At 34.8% G+C, this 21,365-nt stretch overlaps 2 protein-coding genes across 4 annotated transcripts in view; one reads left to right on the top strand and one right to left on the bottom strand.

Moving 5' to 3' along the window:
- The window catches only part of LOC124425061 (paired mesoderm homeobox protein 2B-like), a 20,450-nt gene extending 11,475 nt beyond the window's left edge, over nt 1–8,975 (top strand). Inside the window, exon 4 of the mRNA XM_046964847.1 lies at nt 4,100–8,975. Coding sequence (XP_046820803.1) covers nt 4,100–4,495 — 396 coding nt within the window. The 3' untranslated portion in view covers nt 4,496–8,975. The remainder of the gene's footprint in view (nt 1–4,099) is intronic.
- Nucleotides 7,713–21,365, bottom strand: LOC124425055 (muscle LIM protein Mlp84B). 3 transcript variants are annotated; one of them, XM_046964832.1, is made up of 9 exons: nt 21,207–21,365; nt 18,964–19,088; nt 18,092–18,254; nt 14,650–14,776; nt 12,452–12,548; nt 11,216–11,303; nt 10,061–10,357; nt 9,633–9,953; nt 7,713–9,538 (listed from the first exon to the last, which is right to left on the bottom strand). In XM_046964832.1, exons 2-9 carry the CDS (start codon nt 19,076–19,078, stop codon nt 9,262–9,264), a joined length of 1,485 nt encoding a protein of 494 aa, XP_046820788.1. In that variant the 5' UTR covers nt 19,079–19,088; nt 21,207–21,365; the 3' UTR covers nt 7,713–9,261. The 3 variants fall into 3 exon arrangements, with proteins under 3 accessions (XP_046820788.1, XP_046820787.1, XP_046820789.1); XM_046964831.1 differs by having other exon boundaries at nt 21,191–21,364; XM_046964833.1 differs by lacking the exons at nt 11,216–11,303; nt 12,452–12,548 and adding exons at nt 11,404–11,488; nt 11,742–11,838 and having other exon boundaries at nt 21,191–21,362.

Here is a 21,365-nt window from a genome sequence, read left to right as displayed (position 1 = left end):
TTTGATATTTCAAGCATGAACGTACATACGGATACATTTAACGTAGTTACGTGTCCAAAGCTCCTTGTTATTATCTTAAATTAGATGGATATGTGAAAGCCAAGCCATGGATACGTCTAATTACGTAAAGGAGTATAGAATTTTATTAGTTGGGAAAACCGGAGAGAAGAATTTTATCTTCGGCGGAAGCAACCATTGAATTTATATCTTTTTTCAAAATATCGTCTCGAGAGATTTGTCTTGTTTCTCTTTTCTTTTTTTTATTTTCTTTCTTTTTTTCGGTCCAACTATTTAATTATTAATTTTTGATTTTTATTTTGCCATGAACGATGCAATCGATTGCGAATATGAAGTTGATTTAAAAGGCGTATATTTTCGTAACTGTTACTAAAGTAGAGGATTGCTAATAAATTAACGGATGCAGTGAGAAAGAGAGAGGAAGAAAAAGAAAGAAATGACATCCCCTCTCTCGATTTGTACATATATATTATGCAGAGTTGTTCTAATGGAATTGTAATTCGTCGAGAACGACTTGTGACTCAGAAGTAGCGAAACGTGTCGGCACGTGACTGACAGCGTGTGGTCAATGGGATACGCTGTGGCGTGGTGTAACATCGGGGTAATATCATTTTCGTAGCCGAGATGTATGATTAATTTTATCGAATGGGATAAACACATATAGGTATTAAATGAAATACTTTTATCCATTTCTTTGGAAAATTATCATCAATTTTATCGCATTTACATGACGCTGTCATAATCGAAAATATTTTATATGTGATAATCTACGAGTAGTAAGAGAAAATCTGATATAATCAAATTCTCTATGGGGAGGATCGTGTATTTGAAAAATAAGAAAGACAGAAAGAAAAAAGAAAGAAAGAAAGACAGACAGAAAGAAAGAAAGAAAGAAAAAGAATGTAAAAGAGTTCGAAGTCAAACGTTTTGGTTATCCGACGGGATAGCCCGAAGTGTGTTTGAAATATTTAGCGAGCTTCTTTTTCCCGATGGGATATAGGATCGTGCTACGGAAGGAAGAGTCGAATCGAAAGAGCAAAAGTTCGAGACAACGTTTGCGACGCGAAGGGACAGGCAGGAAGGGCAGGTGACAGAGAAAGAGAGATAGAGAAAAATACAGAGAAAGTGAGGAAGAAGGTAGCTGGGTTGGCGGGTGGTTGCTATCAAGTGGAAGTAGGAGTATACATGTATGCGTGTGTGTCTCTATGTGTGTGTAAGAGAGAAAGAGAAAGAAAAAGAGAGTGAGGGAGAGAGAGAGAGAGAGAGAGAGAGAGAGAGAGAGAGAGAGAAAGACGAGCTGCCGGGTGGAAATGGAAGAAGGGACCACCCGAGGAGCCAGAGTCGAGGGGTTGGTTCGATGGGATGAAATGGGGAAAGCACTCACCCTGCTTGCCTGTCTGGTGCCACTGCAAGGAATGGTTGATACACAAGGGGCCCATGCCGGCGTATACCCTGGTAATTGCAAGTCCTATGTAGATCCACTTACAGTGATTAAAAACCGTCCTGCGGAGCATATACCAAGGACGACGCACCAGAAACTATTGGATTCGGATGTATCAGAGTATAACAGACCTGGGAATGCTTGTGTCTTTCCTACGACTTTTTCTCTTCGCTATATATGTATATTGTACATATCTTGCCAATCGAATATTTCACAGATGTATAGTCTTCGATGATGTTTTTATGATATTGTACTCTATAAAAAATACGTTCGATTGGATCGTAACGTAAGGAAAATTTTCTAGAACAAAATATTTCTCGATTCTCGTAGTCGAATTTATTCGACTTAATTGTAATTAGTTAAAGTGATGAGAGTTGATCGTCGTTAGATTGAAATCAAGTAGCTACCATTAACTTGACAACCGATCTTAAAGGGAACCGAGGGAATGTACTTTGGTATTGATGTGTCAGTTTGCGGGGTTCCTTTTCTCTTTGTCCATTAATTGAAGCAACAATTTCAGGACCACAGATATATATATATATATATATATATATATATATATATATATATAACAATCGAAAAGAATAAATCTTAATTCGAGAATTAAACTTACTAGATTGGCAAGGAATACTTTCTACAATCAGTTTAGGCTGATCTCTTTATTCTACATTAGAACGATATCTGATGTTGCTCGATATTTATTTGATATACTAAGCTTCTCGAATGATTTGAATTATTAATTCTCTTTTAATCTTTTTATTGCTTCGTTCGAAATATTTAGAAAATATTTATCCACTCGATTGAACAATGTAGCTGACGAATGAAAGAATAAACATAGAAAAATGGGATAGAATATTATGCAACTATGATATCCTGATAGTTCAGATGGTCGAGGTTAACCAGTCAAGGGTGGAAAAGTCTAATAGAGCAAAAAAGAAAATCACGACCCCGTGATGTTAAGCTGATGGACAAAGCACGGTAGAAATCGTGTTTGCCACATTGCCGCACATTGTCTAGCGTAGCATACCAATAGAAAAGGGGTGAATAAGGATAGTAGGAAGGGTGAGACAAGTGTAAATGTTCCTCCCCCGTTCTCTCCTTTCAATCTGACATATAAGGTGTCTTTACATCGTAAATACGTTCATAAATACATACATACAAAGATATATACATAAATACGTATGTTTCTATCGTAAAACGAATAAGAGAAGGAGAGAGAGAGAGAGAGAGAGAGAGAGAGAGAGAGAGAGAGAAAAGGAAAATGAGGGGTGGCCAGATAGACAGAGGTGTAAGAAGATGGGGATTTCTGAGTGGCGGCCTGAATAAAAAGTGATTAAATATTTATCCAGAACGAGATGAACATCTGTCTAAGTACAGGCTTGTTACATTTTATTTAACTAGGAGTATATTTATTTAACATTAACGCCGTCGTAGACTCCCCAGGCGTTTACCACCGTCGTTGATTCGGTAAATAGTGGCACACATGTCACATGGACTTCTGGAAACATTCTAACCTAACGATAAGCCGGTCTACTAAGGTAGCTCATTTCTGATTGGTTTCTTAGACTTTGTTTATGATTCTCTTTACTTTGTTTTTATTCATTTGTCAATGCTCACAAGATTAATATGCAAAAATGTTATTTCCTAAGATAAAATTATTTAAAAAGCAAGTTCCCCTTTTCATTTTCGGAAAAATAAACGAAAAGAAAAATATAAAATAAATAAATAAAAAACGAGAAAAAGTCAGAACGAAACACTCTCATATTTCATTTCTCTTACGAATATTCTACACCACCCCCTTATCAACACCATCGGGCCAACACCAGTACGACAGTGGTAGTATCAGCAGCGGTAAAAGCGGCACAAGCGGCACAGTAGCTGATAAAAATCCAATAGCGGTGTTTGCCGTCCGGAAAGGGCAATCACGTTCATCATGGTGTTCCGTGCCTCTTCCTCCGTGAATCCTTCCTCACCCTCCTCCATTTCCTCTATCTCTCTCGTCTCTGGAAAATCCAGGGGGCTGAATCCACGTGAGGAAGGTGTACATTTATATATATATATATATATATATATATATATATATATATACACTATATATACAATATATATATATATATATATATATATTGTATATATATATGTATATATATATACAGCTAGAGGTAGGGGTAGGTCTTTGGGGAGGGTGGGTGGTGGCTCCTCTGCCGGTCAAACAAATGCTAAAGCAAATAAATCCCCTGCTTTAACATGCAGGTCGGCACCGCTTTCCGTTTGTTTTATTCGTTAAATATTTCGTTTGGTCAACTAGAGCCAATTACGCGTGCTGCATGGTCCTCCTCTTCCTCTCTCTCTCTCTCTCTCTCTCTATCTCGCTCTTTTTTTCGGCGGTATACGCGCATACGATGTTTTAAAAAACGTCGTGGTTGATGTGTTCGTTGACTACTCATCACCCGTTTCCCAATTTTCATTTGGAAAAAGAGGGCACCGTGAACATTGCTATCTTTGTAGGAGTATGATTGGAATCGATTGTAGTTATATTTCTAACTAGTTTTTTTTTTTTCCCTTTTATCATTCCTCTCCTCATTTTTATCGGATTGCCTTCTTTCTTTTGGTTTTTTTTCCTTTTTTCTAATGTTACAGGTGTGGTTCCAAAATCGTCGTGCGAAATTCCGAAAACAGGAAAGACTGGCCCAACAAAAGTCTTCGTCTCAAGGTGGAATAGGTGGTGATAGTGGTGCTTCAAGTCCAGTTGCTGGAAACGTCAAAGCTGAAGGACGTTCGCCAAGAAGTCCTGCGACACCGCCAGGTGGCTCGAACGGTAGTGTCTTACCATCGAACGAGGTCAAGCCTGTCGCTAATCCTAATTTGGTTAATGTGAAACATACACCTGACGGTACCGGGGAAAATAGCTCACCTAGCGCTCGTGCAAACAGTGGAGGTGGTACGTGGGGTTCATGCAGTCCAAGACCTTTCTCCACGGCGTTACCTTCTTATTTGTTGGATCCGCTACCTTTGAAAACCGGAAATCTTTATTAATTTCGTTTCCTTTAGATGGTTACGGTAAGCCGACAAATTCGTGTAAATACAAAGAGTATCGTCTTATCGGACTGGTTGCCGAGAATTTCGGTGTGATATTTAGATACAAGTGTGGTCGTTTAAATTCAAATTCGGCGCTGCGACGATTATTGAGATTCAATTAAAAATAATTATCAAAATGCGTTGACACAGTACCGATCGAATCGATTCGAAGATAATAAGAAATAATTGAAGAATTTAGAAATGTGTAAGTTATTAATGACCACCCTTGTAGCAACGAGTTCGATTCGTTACCCTGTTATATCAGACTTTCGGGAACATTGTTAATAGTTATTTTGTTTTCCGAAGTTCACCGATATATAACTTGAGGACATTTAAAAATGGTTGATCGTTTCATTTCAACTCGTAAGTCCTACTTTGATCGATTTAAATCGAGAATAAAATGGTTGAGAGAGAGAAAAAAAGTGTATTCGGTAAAATATGACTTTGGGATAAGTTCGCACGTTAAGATTATTATAAATATCCGCGTACTCGATGACTGTCCACGATATTCGATTAATAGGTACAAAGTAATGATTATAAAATAATTTGTTATTCGCGGATTTTTATCCCTAGGATTCACTCAAACGGTACGTTAGGACATTATCCATAGTCATTTGTAAAAATCGTTATTTAAGAGCGAGGGAAATAGTTAAATTCGTAAATTTAACATTTAATCATGCGATCATTGTTTAACATTAGTTTTCTTAAGGTTAGATAGATGTGTAGAAGACCAACAGAAGCAATAATGGCGGTCGCCTGTACAGAATTAACGACTACGATTGTTCAAAAACTGAATTTCTCTCAAACAAATGTCTTGATTCGTCACTTTTTGAAAATTAAACCCGTGGAATAGTGTCGATTTTAAATTCTCGAAATCTTCAGATGGCACTTTTTCCTTTTCTCTTTCTTGTTTTTTCTTTTTATTATTATTATTATTATTATTATTATTATTATTATTATTATTATTATTATTATTATTTCTTTTTATTTTTTACGACAATGCCATACGAATCTCATTCGTGTATCTATCACTTTAAGAACGCAAATACTAGTTTGCACGTATACCTTAGATCGTATATTGTTGCACTATGCATAAAACCATCGTAATCTATGCCACGAATTATTCGCAGAGACGAGTTAACGATAAAGAGAGAAAATGAGAAAGATAACCCACTGCGTCCTTGATAATCTAAACATAAAGCGACAGCCGTCCTGAACAAAAAAAAAATGTTTAAAAGAATATAACCAAACTGTGACAAATGTATTGCTAAAGAAACCGATGGGTAGGATAGATGGAAATTGTATCTATCATTTCCTTTTCCCTTATTTTTTCTATTTTTTTTTTTAAATCATATTAATCGTCCTAAATAGACGAGACGTTAATGAAGTCAACACGATTTTATCAGATCATTGTCCTTCCAATTACGTATTCAAATTCGAAACAATAAATTTGACAAAGTTGACCCAAGAAAAATTAGTATAGCCTTTGATCCATTGTCACTTACAACCGTCCATCCTCTATCGCCTGCCTCAAATTTATTAATCGAAGATCCGTATCACAGGAAAGTACGGTACGAGAGAAATTTTACATTTTTCAAGAAATAATGATAATAATAATAATAATAATAATAATAATCGAAACGCCAACCTGGATTTATTAGTTAAGCGCCTGGCCGTTTTAAGCAAGCGCAAATTTTAATATCCTGAAAATGTGCAAATAACATTTCGGGAAGATGTGATTTTGTATTTATGACTTCGATCAGAATCGGATAGATCGAGAATTTCGATGAGAAATGTGAGAATGTCGTACGTACATAACGTGTATAATAACGTGAATTCTGTATATTGACTTATCATTTAAGATTAAGAACAACTAAATCGCTCTATGCATATAGTAATTCTATTGATAAGATATATATTATAAAAATAACACGATGTGTGTTAATGTACACAGTTATGACGTCAGAGAGAGAGAAGTTGCAGAATGCGAAATATACAAATTATTTATGTGTACATCGGAGGCAGAATGTTTATTTAAAAACTTGTAATAAATATATTATAATTAATGCGATTATTAACCTTATGTATTTCCTTCTATTCTCTTGTCGACTTATTGACAAATTTTCAAGTAATATCATTCGCCACCAATATTCCTTCTAAATCCTTGGCCTCTTTTCAAATAATTCGACTATTATTATTTTTATCAAAATATTCTGTATTATACGTAACAAAAGAAAAAGAAAAGAAAAGAAAAAAGAAAATTCACACAAGGGAAAACGCACATTTAATCAATGTCGATTCGACCTACTCTATCATTTATCTTAGTCCATTTTTCTTTCGTTGAAATTTACAAGAGAAAAAACTAAAAGATTACTTGCATAGCCTACATATGTCAGTGTAGATATTTTTATTGGATTTAATAATTCATTAACTTCATACAAATTTTTCTAACGTATAAATAAAAAAATCCATCGGAATTGATTGCTCTTAAAAGTCAATAAAAATCTAAATTTTTGAAATTGATATAATCTCTTGAATTAGAGTAACAAACTTTCTCTAAAACTCGCTTAAATATGATAATTATAATTATTGAATGTTGTGGAATATTTATTATTTTTTTAATTCAATTTCTTTCTACCCCATGAGACATGCAACAGCTGCCATCTGTGTTCAGAAAGATTCGTGAGTGTAGGGGGTTGAAAATACGCCATCTGTAAGCACGGAAGGATTCTGTTGAAAATGCAGGCTAACATAAACCGACATAGATCCTGCGGATGATAAAAAGTAGGAAACTGTGAATGTAGCTAACGATAATATCACGATATTGTCCGTTGATTTTACTTTTTAATAATTCAAAACTATTTTAATTTATATTGGGATATAAAAAATTCCATCCGGATAACTCGTATATCAATTTTATCAGAGATTTTCGTATGAATTAAAAATAAAGGAAAATGGAAAATATGCGCTTATTGGTAGAAAAGAAAAACAGAAATTAAAAAAAAAAAAAAAAAAAAAAAGAAAGAAAGAAAGAAAAAAGAAAACAAATAAATAATAAAATTCTTCAAAAGTCGGATCACTGTTAATACGTTAGTAAATAATATTAATGTAATTCAGCTATTTTTTTAATCGTTAGTTAATAAATATTAAACTAAAAATTATCCTCATGAATCACTTTACTTTCGAATATATATATTCACTGAAAATTACAATAATATAAGATTTTGTCTTATAATCGATTTACATCATTCTTTTTCCTGATTACACGATTGAGATATGACGTGTATGTATGTATAATAAATTTCGTTCGATCAGATCGTATCGCGTCGTAATACATATATATATATATATATAAATATATATATGTATATACGTTTCAGTGTTCATTTTATATGGCGGCTTGTAACAGACACATCTGATGATACTTCCATTAATTTGCTTTTCCTACGTATTATATAATATAACTATGGATTAAAACATTTTGCCTATAAATGGTCCTTTCTCACCCTCTCTCGTTCTCTCGCTCTCTCACTCTTTCTCTCTTTCTCTCTTTTTCTCTTTCTCTCTTTCTTAAATCACGTATATTTATCACCTATTAAATTATTTAACTCTCAAGCGAATAACCTTAATTAACACGAAAGTCCTTTTTATCGGAAATGGAGAGTCGAACATTTAACGTAGAGAATTAACGTTTAAAGAGCACTCCCCATGTTATTATCGTTTCTTTTATATATACATATATATATATATATATTTTTTTTTTTTTAAATACATATATATTTAAAAAAGAAATATATAAAGAATTATTCGTAAAGCGAAGACTTTCTGTGATAGGCAGTGATACAAGGTTCTATGATCACATATAACCGCACAATAGCGCACATGATACAAAGAGGAGGAATGTGCGTTTAATGTGTGTTAAATGTAAATAATAGCCATCCTCGCATCCCTCTCTTTTAAATTCTCGCATTTCATTTCTGAATGATAACATCGATGGAACATCGTGTAGCTTTTACGCACCGCGGACAATTATCAATGATAAAAAGAAGGAAATTGTACTTTGTTTCACGCAGAAAGTTCGTTTATTCGATTATCATCGACGTATATATTATTTCATTATAGCATTACGTTCGTTCGCTCGTTTTCGTAATTCCAGCTTGAAAGTGACAGCAAAATTGATGATATTAAGAGATAAAGCTAAACGATATTTATGAGTATTATTATTATTATTTTATAATATCGCGTTAGAAGTATTATTAGTTCCATATAATAATAGTTTTCTAGCTATGATCGAAAATATAATGACGGGCGATGGTGGATGTATTAATTTGTTTCTTTTTTTTTTTTCCATTTCATTTTTAAAGACCAGAGTGCTCGTCGTTCGTTCTATTCAATTAGAAATATTTCTCACTTATTTCTTTTTTTTTTTTTTTTTTAACATAGATAGCGTATAGACAGATGTATGTATATAGGATGTATTTATATGGATATATAACACTACGGAAGATCAAATTTCGAGAGAGAAGATAAAACCGTTATTTTCTTTTTTTTTGCCCCCATTAAAAGTTGATGAAATAAATTTACCGTATAATTAGAAGATGTTCGTGTCAATGATGTCTTATGTACGTGTAGGACGTGTAAATTTGTATAAGTGTGTGCGTGCGTGCGTGCGTGTATATGTATGTGTGTGCACGCGCATCGAATGTTGTTAAAGACGGTAAAATTTAAGCCATCGTTAGTGTACCCGCGCCCATGCCAAAACCGACACCCTTAGGTCCAAAATTCCTGTTGTAGCAACCCCTGCAATAAATATCACCGTCCGGTGCATCGTTGAGATTCGTCGAGTCCAAGGAACGATGGCAAGCTGCACAGCTAAAGCAACGCTTGTGCCAGACACGATTCTTCGAAATCATTTGCTCAGCAGCGTAGACTGGATAACCGCAACGAGAACAACCGTGTCCGTCATTACGTTTCTGCCCAAGCTGAGGCTTCGAATCAATGCTGCGTTAGAAACACAATCGAAGAGATTTCTTTTAAATATTGTCCGAGGTAAAATTAATTGTTATTATTATATTTGATATTTAAGTCAACTTACTAGGACGGTGCATGATCACCATTCGTCGAAACGAGAGTAGGAGTATGTCCAAAGCCAAATCCTTTAGGTCCAAAAAGTTTGCTGTAACAGGAACGGCAATGAATTTCTTTGTCCGGACCATCGCAAGCTAACATCGAGTCAAGGGGACGATGACATTCGGCACAATTGAAACATTTCTTATGCCACATGGTACCCTTAGCTAGCTGTTGTTCAGCTGCGAATACCATGCCACCGCAACGAGGACAGCCTTGTCCGGCTGGTGCTTTGATGGAAGTCGTGTCCGGATTGTAAAAAGGTCGACTCGCTGAAATTTCATCCTCCCTAGAGAAAAAAAAAAAAAAGAAAAGAAAAGAAAAGAAATAAAACGACGATCTCTTTTACTCTTTCTATTCCTTTGAAATTTTCCATGAAAATTGAATTTCACTCACGTTAGACCGTCGGTCTGCAAGAAACCAGAACCACAGGCAAATCCATAACCGTGAGGTCCCCATTTCTTCCCGTAACAAGTTTTGCAATAGACGTCCTTGTCAGGACCATCGCAAGCAATGATCGAGTCAAGCGTTTTGGTACAGTCACGACACTTGTAACATTTTCTATGCCATTCGCGTCCCTTTGCAAGCACCTGTTCCGCGGCAAAGACTACACCTCCGCAACGTGGACATCCCTTGCCAGGTGGAGCCTTGATGATGGCTGTGTCGATAACCGTAGTACGAGGAGCGGCATCACTAAATGTTCATCAAATATAGAAAAATCATATTATTATACGATCGATTGTTTATTAATATCATTGAAATATAATAATAGTATTTATGTAAAAGCAAATGTTACATATGCACTATGTAAGCGAAGGAAGATTGTACATATTTAGGGTTGCATGCTTTTTTGCAAAAAGAAAAAAAAAAGGAAAAGGAAAAAAAAAAGAAAAAGGAAAAAAAAAGAAAAAGGAAAAAAAAAAGAAAAGAGAATACCGACTAGAATCGTCTACAGTATAATAAAATATGATAGAAAACACATAACAGACAGATCTTATCCAAAAGAAAGCTTCAGCTAACAAATGCCACCTGTAAGCTCGCGGCAAAAGCTTGCACGTGCGTAATTAATCTCTGGATTTAGAGAAAATAAATAAATAAATATGTATATATATATATATATATATATATATATATATACATATATATATATATATATATATATATACACACGCGCGCGCACACACACATATATATATATAACTTTTTACGACCGCTACAAAGTTGTAACGCTAAATTTAACATTTCTATCTTCGCTAACAGAATATATAAAATCGTGACATCAAATGTTAATAAATATTTATGCTTCGGATGCAGATGATGTCTTATAAATCATCTATAAAAATGAAACTTTCTATAAAAAAAAAAAAAAAAAAAAAGAAAAAAAAAAAAAAATGAAAATAAAAAAGAAATAGACACAAAAATAAAAGAGTAAAAATGAAATGATTGATAACAATATGGAGACTCTATAGGAGCAATTAATTTGTCAGGATAAATATAACCGGGTACAATGACCTTGAAAAATAAAAAATAATAAAGCTAAGGGGTGCATACCCCTCATCCTCAATATCGCACTGCAGGCCGATCCACATAACCCCAGCATGACCAATACCTCGCGGACCGAATTTCTTCGGATAGCAAGCTGTTAAGCAGACAAGCGCACCATATATAGTGATAGTGTAGAAGCTGAGGCGGGATATCTCTCGCGCTTTCCCGTCTTAGTTTCGGCTCTGAAAACCCACCCATTGGTGTAGCAGTCGCTCTGCAGGGCGCCACCACCCTGACCGTAGCCATAACCCTTCGGCCCGAACCTCTTTCCGTAGCATACTGCAGAGAACACGAGTTAAAGGTATCTCGTAGATCGTCTTGGCCGACAGTACAGGCCAAAGAGAAGTTGTAACGTGCTGATCGAAATAATGATCGAAAAAGGAAGAAAAGAGAAAAAAAAAGAAAGAAAAAAACCCGAGTAAATATTTGATGAAAAGAAATTTTTTTTTTTTTATTATAGATCCTGCACATTACATCTTCCTGCCTACGGACATTTCTTTTTTTTTTTTTTTTCTTTTTTTGATCACCTTACCTTTGCAATAGATATCCTTGTCAGGACCTTCGCAGCAGTTGACAGAGTCTAACCTCTTGGAACAGTTGGCACATTTAAAGCATTCCTTGTGCCATTGCTGTGTCGGATGCAAAGGGTCTTGTGTTAGTCACCTCGGAGGAATAACGTGCTTTGACAATTCTACTTATTGTCATTGATTATTGATCTCAATCGAGCGTACTCTGTATGCTTCTCGAATTGAACACATAATATCTTATCAATGGGATTGTATCACAGTATTTTAGAAAACCAAAGGATGACCCATTTGTAGTGGCCAGTCCTCTTATGTCTGTTTAAGAAGGTCTTTACGAGTGAATTGAATTGGTAAAGAAAAAAAAAAGAAAAAAAAAAGGAACCATTTTATTTGACATAGAAGAAGAAGTTTATCAAAATACACACGAAAATTAGATAACAAAAAGGTGGAAAAACCAAGATCGCGGATAACGAGTTGTAGGCAAATCCTGGAAGAGAGAGAAAGAGAGAGAGAGAGAGAGAAAGACTTTGGTGCTAGTAGTAGGAATCCACAATATCTATGACGGTTAAAAAATTGTTCTTTTTTCTGCAATTCTTCCAGTAAAAAAAAAGAAAAAAAGAAAAAAAGAAAAAAAGAAAAAAGTGATACGGATATGTCAGTAACGTGTTTCACAAGACAACGATATTAAGGAAACATAGATTTGTTGATCAAAAGATACCTCGACAATATATATCGCGATCCGGACCATCGCAATGAAGCGTCGAGTCCAGAGACCGTTGACAGACTTTGCACTTGAAGCATTGCCTGTGGTAACCCTAATCACAAGAAGCAGGAATGACCACGCTGGGCCCCGAGTAGAGTTCTCAGATTGTCCGTTGTTATCGAATCAATCGATCGGGATCATTCAGGGGTTGGTGCGACGGATCGATCGTTTTAACGATCTCGATATATCTATCGATATAAGAAAAGAATTTTCCTACGATTTGATATATTTTATTCGTTCTAGTTAGGGTGTATCTCTGGTCCCAGTGCTATTTTTTAACATCGAGCGGCTAAGATCGGTCGACCGGTTGGTGTTTTGCCAGACATGATGCTGAGGAAGCTTTTTGGAATAGCACCAACGGCAATAAGCTGACACCGATTCCCTCTATCCCCTCCTCTCAAATGCCGTCCATTATTTTTTCTCTATTGTTAGAAAATTACATGTTTCGTCATACACACCAAGATTACGGAAACACGTCACGATCCATGAGCTTTGGCAACATCTCAGACTCGTGCCTGTTCATAGTGCTCACACGTTTAACACCACTATCGTAATGCCTAATCTCATCATCCAGTGCGATGCTTTGCGCAATCGAACTCTTTCGAGGAATGACTATCGATAGATGTCACCCAAGCTACGTACTTACGTATGTACGTTTTTCTTCATTAAAATCTTTCTTTCTTTCTTTGCTTCTTTTTTTTTGTTTTTACTTTTCTCCTTCTTTCAAAAGTTCACGAAACGATCGAATTAGAATTGTAGGAATAGATGTAAAATTATGTTAAGCCGGTTAATACACTCGCGTAATCAATTAATTTCATTCGAGTCCCCGAAACACGTATAGAATGCGTCAAATATTTGGAGAATATTTTTCGTTACAATTCCAAGACAATCGGATTTATCTTATCTCTCTACCTGATTGTTTTATCATCCAGGCACCCTCATTTATTCTATCTAATCATTTATTTTACGATTGCACGGTATAGTAACGCAAGCAATCTAACGAATTTTCGGCTAAAAATACGAAGCAAATCCGGCACAGAGAAGAAAACGAAGTCGTCCGAGCTAAGTGCCGACGCTGGAGATCTAAATTTAGTAGCTCGAGGTAATATGCTTTCGGTATCACCTGTGCTGATCCTGAAAGACGAGAACTTAATCACCGTAACGTTTTATTCTAAATCGAACGAAATTAAAAAATTAAGATTACTTAAAAATATATCAGATCGGATAAGATATCAAATTTTATTCTAATTCAATCCAAATGTATGTATAAATGCTATTTGATTTTTTTTGAATGTGATGATAATTATGAAAAGATACTAAAGAGCTGTCCTCATTATATGTACATGTATTCGATTAACGTGAATGTGTTATAAAACTTATCGAAAATAAATAAATGAATAAAAATTTCGTTTCATTAAAAAAGTCATCGGATATCCTTTGATATCGGTGAAACGAGAATATTGTAGAAACGACGTTACAAATTCATGTTTCAACGGTCAATAGGCAACCCGGCGGATACTCGTGGGTGTTCGTGTAAGAGCGATCGTCACGCCTGTTATTCTAGTCTCGAATTTTCTTGGCACGCTGCTAAGATTAGATACCTTTGACTAATTATCTTACTTCTCGGTTAACCCCTTTCTTTAGCGTGCTCATAAGTATAACGACTTACAACACGAGAATAGGAAACTCTATGAAAATTATTTTACAAGGGATTCCATAAATATCTTTTTGGCATTCCTTATTTAACTTATGGCAGATGTAGCCTAGGATACAGTATACAGATGATACACCATGTAACATTATACTCTAGCCAGATTTGGTCGATCGTGTTCAACTTCTAACGATGTCGATGAACCACGCTCAAATAGATCGTCGTTAATAATTTTTTTTCTAAATTTAACGTTGTCAGAAAATTATTGGGCTATTCCCGTCGCTTAAAATTTTTTTGGTTTTTTTTTCTTTTTTTTTTTCTTTTTTTTTTTTTCCTTTATCACTATAATAAGGCAGCTTGTTAAAAGAACCTTTGTTTTTTTCGATTTGATCGTAACGAACGATCCATCGCACCATCGAGATTGATCCAAAAGAGCCGATAGAAAGAAAGAGAGAGAAAAGAAAAAAGACAAGGAGACACGAATGGTCTCCTCTAAACTTACCCTTCCCCGTGCTAACATTTGTTCGGCAGCATAAACGTATCCTCCGCAACGAGGACATCCCTCACCCTCGGGTGCTTTTGCAATGGCACGTGGTTCCAATACAGCGTTCGATCCTCTCGCAAGTTCCCTAAACAATGACAGGAATTAGAAAATCTCATATCTTTTCTTCGCTTCGATTGAGAATAATGCGATGCTATGCGATGATCGATGCTCGATCGAAAACAAGAACAAAAAAACAAAATGACCGAGCTCCGATCTTTCTTTTTTTTTTCTTTTCTTTTTCTTCTTTTTTTTTTTTATTATTATTATTATTATTATCTTTCATTTTATTTTAAGCCACTCTCTCATCAAACTGAAGCAGCAGCGCAACAAACTGTGCCGAAGAAAAAACAAAAAAAAAAAAAAAAAAAAAGGAGAAAAGTGTAAGCTAGAAAAAAAATCGTGAAACTGGTAGAATAAAATTTATTCGTTCTCGATTATCGTTGTATATTACGACGAATTCATTCGTTTTTCTTTTCTTTCTTTCTTTTTTTATTTATTGCAATTGTTCATTTCTTATAAGATCAATAATAATTTAGCATGTGAAAATTTTAAAAATCAATCTACCAGTTTCGCAGACTTTCGCTCTCTCCGGCAGCCGCAGTAGAATCTAAGGACATAAGAATTCGACAATGAATTTCGTAAAGAGAAATAATTAAGAGGCTGATGTTAGATTGAGCGTGTTAGTAAATTGTTAATGTATTTTTACCCCCACAACCACGCAATAGACATCCGCCGAGCCCCGAGAGAAGAGCCGAGAAGCGGAGATGAATATAATAAATGAGATATAGTTTCGAAACTCGACAAAAAAATAAAAACGGAAGAATAAGAAAATGCGACTAATAAGGGAATAAGGGAAGATATATGCCAGACTTTGGCAAAAATTAGGAGAGAGAGAGTCTGAGCGTGCCCGAGGACGTACATACATATATATATATATATATATATATATATATATATATATATATATATATATATATATATATATACATATATATATTTCTGTTTTTTTTGCGAGCTTTACTTTGTGTACATAATGTGTATATATGCGAGTACGAATCATATATACACGTCTACTAGCAGCGATGCATCGAGAGTTAAGATTTGTTAGCAAGGTTACGGGGTTATATGTCAAAAGAGAAAGAGAGAGATAGAGATAGATAAAGAAAGAGAAAGATAAAAAGAAGGATAGATAGATAGATAGATAGGTAGAAAGAAAGAAAGACAAAGAGAGAGAGAGAGAGAGAGAGAGAGAGAGAGAGAGAGAGAGAGATAGGTTGAAAGGCCGTGCAAGGTGTCTTATTGGAACATATAGAAAAAAAAATAAGCTTGCTTTTTCATCACGCGGGGATAGAAGAGAGCTATAAAAAAGAAAGAGAAAGATAGCTAGAAAGAAAGAGAGAGACAGTTAGAGAAATAGAAAGAGAGATGAGAGAGAGAGAGAGAGAGAGAGAGAGAGACGGAATCTGACTCAGGTGCTCACCATTTTGGTACTCAGTATATTTTCTTTATCGCTTTCGCTTTTGTCATATTGCGACAACATTTTTTTGTTCAATGGGCCTCTGGTTGGCTCGAACTCAGCGGGGCTGGCGGGGTAAGGTGTGTTCGTGTATTTTACATTTTTTTTTTTTTTCTTTTCATTATTTCATTTTTTTTCTTATTGGTTGTTGCTGTTGTTGTTGTTTTTTTTTTATATATATATACATATATATATATATATATATATATATATATATATAAATGGACCTATGGGAATTCACAGTCAGTAGGGGGGGATTCACAGAAATTTCTTTTTCCTTTTGTTTAACCATAGACAAAGGGAAATAGTCACAATCACGTTACGCGTTATCATCAGAACGTTCGATATTGCACAATACGGACGAAGGGCTAAGGGGGCTTGATTTGGTAAATGGAAAGATTTCGTAAGACAGGTTTTTTGGGTAGGTATGCGTGTGAGAAGAGAGAGTTATTCGGTGAATGAAAAACACTTTATCTTTTTTGTTTTTTTGGTTTTTCTTTCCCTTTTTTCCACTTTTAATGGCACTTATTACAGATGGTACAAATGATCCTACAATCTAATGTTCTTTTTTCTTTTTTTTTCTATTTTTTTGTTTTTTTTTCGGTTTTGTTCCTTTCTTGTATGTGTGTTCGCACAAAAAAAGTGTGAAACGCTCGATTTTGGGCAGCCACGTAGTCACAGGCCCATGTACGAAAAACATTAACGAAGATACACAAAAGAGAGAGAAAGATATATATGGGGGGGGGGGGGGGGGGAGGGATCGTACAGATTCGGGAAGATATTTAGGAGGCAAAAAAAGATTCGACGACAGAGTAAGATAGATAAACAGAAAAAGAAAGAGAGAGAGGGAGAAACAAAGATATAAAGTTAAAAAAAACAAAGAGAATAGGTAAAAAAATCGAATGAGGAAAGGAATAAAATAAAAAAGTAAAAAATGTGTAAGAGAAAAAAAAAGAAAGAAGAAAAGTAATAACCGAATTGAACAAATGTCAATAATAATCGTCAGGTTCGTTCGAGGAAAGATTTCAAATTGAACAATTAAAGTAGTAAAAAAAAAAAAAATTAATAAGAAAAAAAAAAGAATGATATACACAAGTCGACACATAAACATTTTCAAATAGGAAATTTTTAAACGAGGTTTTAGCGTAGAACCAACGCTAAGGATCCTCTTCAAGAATAATGAATCTGAAGAAAATAGAAGAAGAGGGAAACAAAAAGAAAAAGGAAAGAAAGAAGAAAGAAAATCTACGGTTAATACGATTCTCTTCTGAAGAAAGATGTTTTTCTAGTTCACGTAAAACTATAGAACAAGGATCGTCGATAGACGATGGTGTCTCTGGTGCCATTTTGATCCTTGAATGACAACGCGAAAAACATTAATTTTATATTACATGAAAAACGAACGAATGGTTTAGATGACATTTCGATCGCTTCCCTTGGTTGATTCAATAATCGGAACAATAGTTTTTATATCTTTTCAACATCGTTGAAAATTGTACGTATTGCAACCAAGAGGAGGATCGCATGTTGTTCAGATCTAAGTGATCGATTTGAATCGGTCTTGAATCGATCACGATGCTTCAATAGATTCGTTATTTTTCTGTTCTCGCGATGTGTTATTTACAGAATAGAAAAAGACAGAAAGAAAAAAATGAGAGAAAAAGAGAGAGAGAGAGAGAGAGAGAGAAAGGATGAGAAAGAGATAGAAAGAGTAACGAAGAGTAGTGAGAGTGAGACAAAGAGACATTCGACGTCGATGTCAACTCATCGAGAATATTTGGGATGATATTTATAGAAGGGTGATTCTGGAGAGATTTTTTTGAAGGGGGCTGAGGGGGTGAGGTTGTGCAGTTGGGGGTTGCGGACGACCGTTGATGCACTCACTCGCTACTCTTCAGATGTTCGCCTTGGTCCATGGAAAGACAACCGGCGCCACCACCGAAACCATAGCCCTTAGGGCCGAACTTGCGGGCATGGCAGACTTTGCAGAAAAGCTCACCCTCGTGCTCGGAGCAGTTCGTCGAGTCGAGAAGCTTTCCGCAAAGACCTGAAACATAACGTCAATGCGTCGTTCTTCCAACCGAAAATTTTTTTATTTTGTTTTGTTTTTTTTTTTTTTTTCCTCTAGATCCATCAAAATTCACCACGACGATTGAATCGTCGAGATTAGTGTCGTTTTTTAATTAATCTGTTAAAAAGTAATTAACCAGCAAAAGTTTCCATTTATATAGATCATTATTCTGATACATAAAACGTCTTTCAATTTAATGATATATCAATTAATTAATGATACCGATATCATAGATGTCGTAATAGAAAAATTTGACCCGATATAATCGTCTTTCAATTCAAAGGAAAGTTTTCAAAACCGGCGCTTCTATAATCTTTCAGAATGATTCATATACGTAGATCGAGACCTACATATATAAGTTGAATTGGCAGCAGCATTGAGTGGACCAAAAGTGTTGCAATCGAACGACTCATGTTTTAAATATAATCATGATCCTGTTTCTTTCCCGAGTTTACTCTCACTATTGTAGACTATTGGCGCTTTCATTTTGTAAAATTCTTTTCTTTACTTTTCAATTCGTGAATTCGTTCAATGATCACCGACGTTGATCTTATCACCAATATTGATCTTATTTATTCTTTTTTTCTTATCACTTTACTTTTACTGAACGTGGATAGCTATAGGTAACGTAATAAAGTTAACAATATGATATTTAAAGAGAAAATTAAATCGCACATTTACTCACCGCACTTAAAGCACATTTTGTGCCACTTCAATCCTCCGGCAACTCGTTCCTCAGCGGCGTAAACAGATTTGCCGCATTTGGGGCATTTTGGATGCTCGACTGGTTTGAAAGGCATCTTGTATATACTAGAAAAAAGAAAAAAGGAAAAAAAATGAAAAGAAAAAGAGATAAAAAAGAAGATGAAGAAATAACAAACAAAACGAAAAAAAAAAAAAAATAAACAAATAAATAAATAAATAAATGAAATGGCAGATGTAAAGGTAGCAACTCGATGGATAAAAAGAAAATCACGAGAAACGAGATCGTTCGTACGACGATATTAATATGATAATATTTATAAATAAAACAAACTAAAATTTCATTGAAAGAAATAACGTAGCCATCATCGTTAGTTACGAGATTTGCTAAGTCGAGTTATCTAATCGTGCGATGCGTAAACAATCTACTTCCGCCGTTCCTCCGCAACCGTGGTTATTTCCGTGATCAGCCTAAGACACTCGCTCAACGTCCAGATCCTCCCACCCTCTCTAAGAAATACCACCTACTAACGTTTACATGCTTTCAACTCGTTCTCCTTCTTTCTTTTCACTTGGGATAAGTATAGAACGTCTAAAAGAGGACACGATGAGACATAGAAAGGAAATAAATTAAAAAAAGAGTTAAAGAAAATGTTTACCTAATTCGAATTAATTTACAAACATTGCACTTGAGATAGAAAATTTATTCCCTCGAATTGGCTTAATTCCTTTTAAATAAATATCGACAATAATAACTGTATTTAACACTACGAATATTTGTATGAATGACTCATCCTTGCAAAACAGTCTAAATCCAAGAAATACAAGAAAATTCTCTTAGTAGTGGCAGCAGCTGTTTTGGTAGTATCAGTATGGCAGGCGGAGAGTAGTCATAGAGGAGGCGGTGGATATTCTATATCCGTGCGGACGGAGGCAACACGACTTGCGAGGCCATTTTAGGGAAGACTCGTTAGGTACACCACGAGAGAGAGAGAGAGAGAGAGAGAGAGAGAGAGAGAAAGAGAGAGAAAAAGTTGCTACCTCCATTACAAAATTTTCATTCTTTTTAATCAATGTATATGTATTTTTGTTCTATATTTGTTTACGATGCATTTACTCTATTAGCTTTCCAAATAAATTTCAAGTAATAAATTCAAATGAAAGAGAATAATCTTATCCTTACTATAACGTTTTATGTTTATATGATATATAAATATAAAAAAAAAAGAATAGTAATTCCGATTATTAGCCCGTGATTATTTACAGATCAGTATATACAAAAATAAATAATGCACATTCACCGTTTTATTCTTCTTTAATAATCTATTATCATCCTACGTATATATATATATATATATATATATATATATTCTCGATTAATTACAATTATAAAGTACAATAAACAATTATTATTCTTCTCGAGAGGATAAATATCATTTAGCAAAGTTATTAACGTGTCTAAATGTCTCACGTGTATTTCCTTTATTTTATCTTAACACTTGGATCGTACAAAACGAATGAATTTAATGATCATTTCAATGTTTTCATTTGGATCGAACCCAATAAACGTGACTCATTCATATCAATACTTTGTATCTAAAGAGAAAAACGTGAGAAATGATTAAACGATGAAATTCTGATCAAAGAGAGAATCGAATGAAAAAATGTATCATCGTTGTTACATATCTATGTTGTTGCTAGATTGTTTTTCGATAGTTACGAGTAGTACGAGTCAAGCATTTACGCTTGTCGAAAGAAACATCAAGTCGGTGGTTAAGTTCGATGATTAATTACAATGGCAAAATTTCAACGACACAATTCTTTTCAATATCACAATCGATGAGAGACAAAAATAAAAGAGATGATAAAAATATTGAAAATAAAAATTCCTCGTTATCACGCGTGGAAAAGAAAAATGTAAAAAAAGAAAAAAAAAGTATTCTCTTTATCGTTAACAGCGAGTAGTAACCGTACGTGCAAGTAGTTTACATTTTGTTTCCTTTTTCCTCGTTCCTGCATACCACTGATGCAACCAAACTGAAAATCGCGTGAGTATAAAAAAAGAAAAGAAAAAAAAAAAGAAAGAAAGAAAAAAGAGAAAAAAAAAGAGAGAGAAGCAAGAAATCTCGTTCCGTTTTCGTTCTTTTCTTTTCTTTTCTTTTCTTTTTTATTCGTAATTTCTCGTTCGTTGCACTTGAATGAGTACTCACCACTAACGGTACGTACGAGTATTTCGAAGAAAGACACAGAAAAACGTGGATGTATGTGTATGTATAAGAGCAACGAAGATTACGGTAGATAAGAAATGAGATGGATGGTTAAGTTAAAAAGCACCGAGCACTCTACACCGCACTAATACTGGATTCGAATGGCCGTCCCCGTCTC

Source organism: Vespa crabro, chromosome 6 (assembly GCF_910589235.1).
Source record: "Vespa crabro chromosome 6, iyVesCrab1.2, whole genome shotgun sequence".
Classification (NCBI taxonomy): Eukaryota; Metazoa; Arthropoda; class Insecta; order Hymenoptera; family Vespidae; genus Vespa; species Vespa crabro.
The sequence above is the reverse complement of the archived record's forward strand: the minus strand, read 5'-3'. Positions and strand labels throughout refer to the sequence as shown.

What these genes read in the sequence shown, in the direction of transcription:
- LOC124425055 (XM_046964832.1), bottom strand. Translation starts at nt 19,078, where the DNA reads ATGCCTTTCAAACCAGTCGAGCATCCAAAATGCCCCAAATGCGGCAAA. An exon ending in CAAAATGTGCTTTAAGTGCG is followed by an intron (nt 18,255 to 18,963) that starts GTGAGTAAATGT and finishes GTTATGTTTCAG; the next exon opens with GTCTTTGCGGAAAGCTTCTC. An exon ending in GAACATCTGAAGAGTAGCGA is followed by an intron (nt 14,777 to 18,091) that starts GTGAGTGCATCA and finishes GTCATTGTTTAG; the next exon opens with GGAACTTGCGAGAGGATCGA.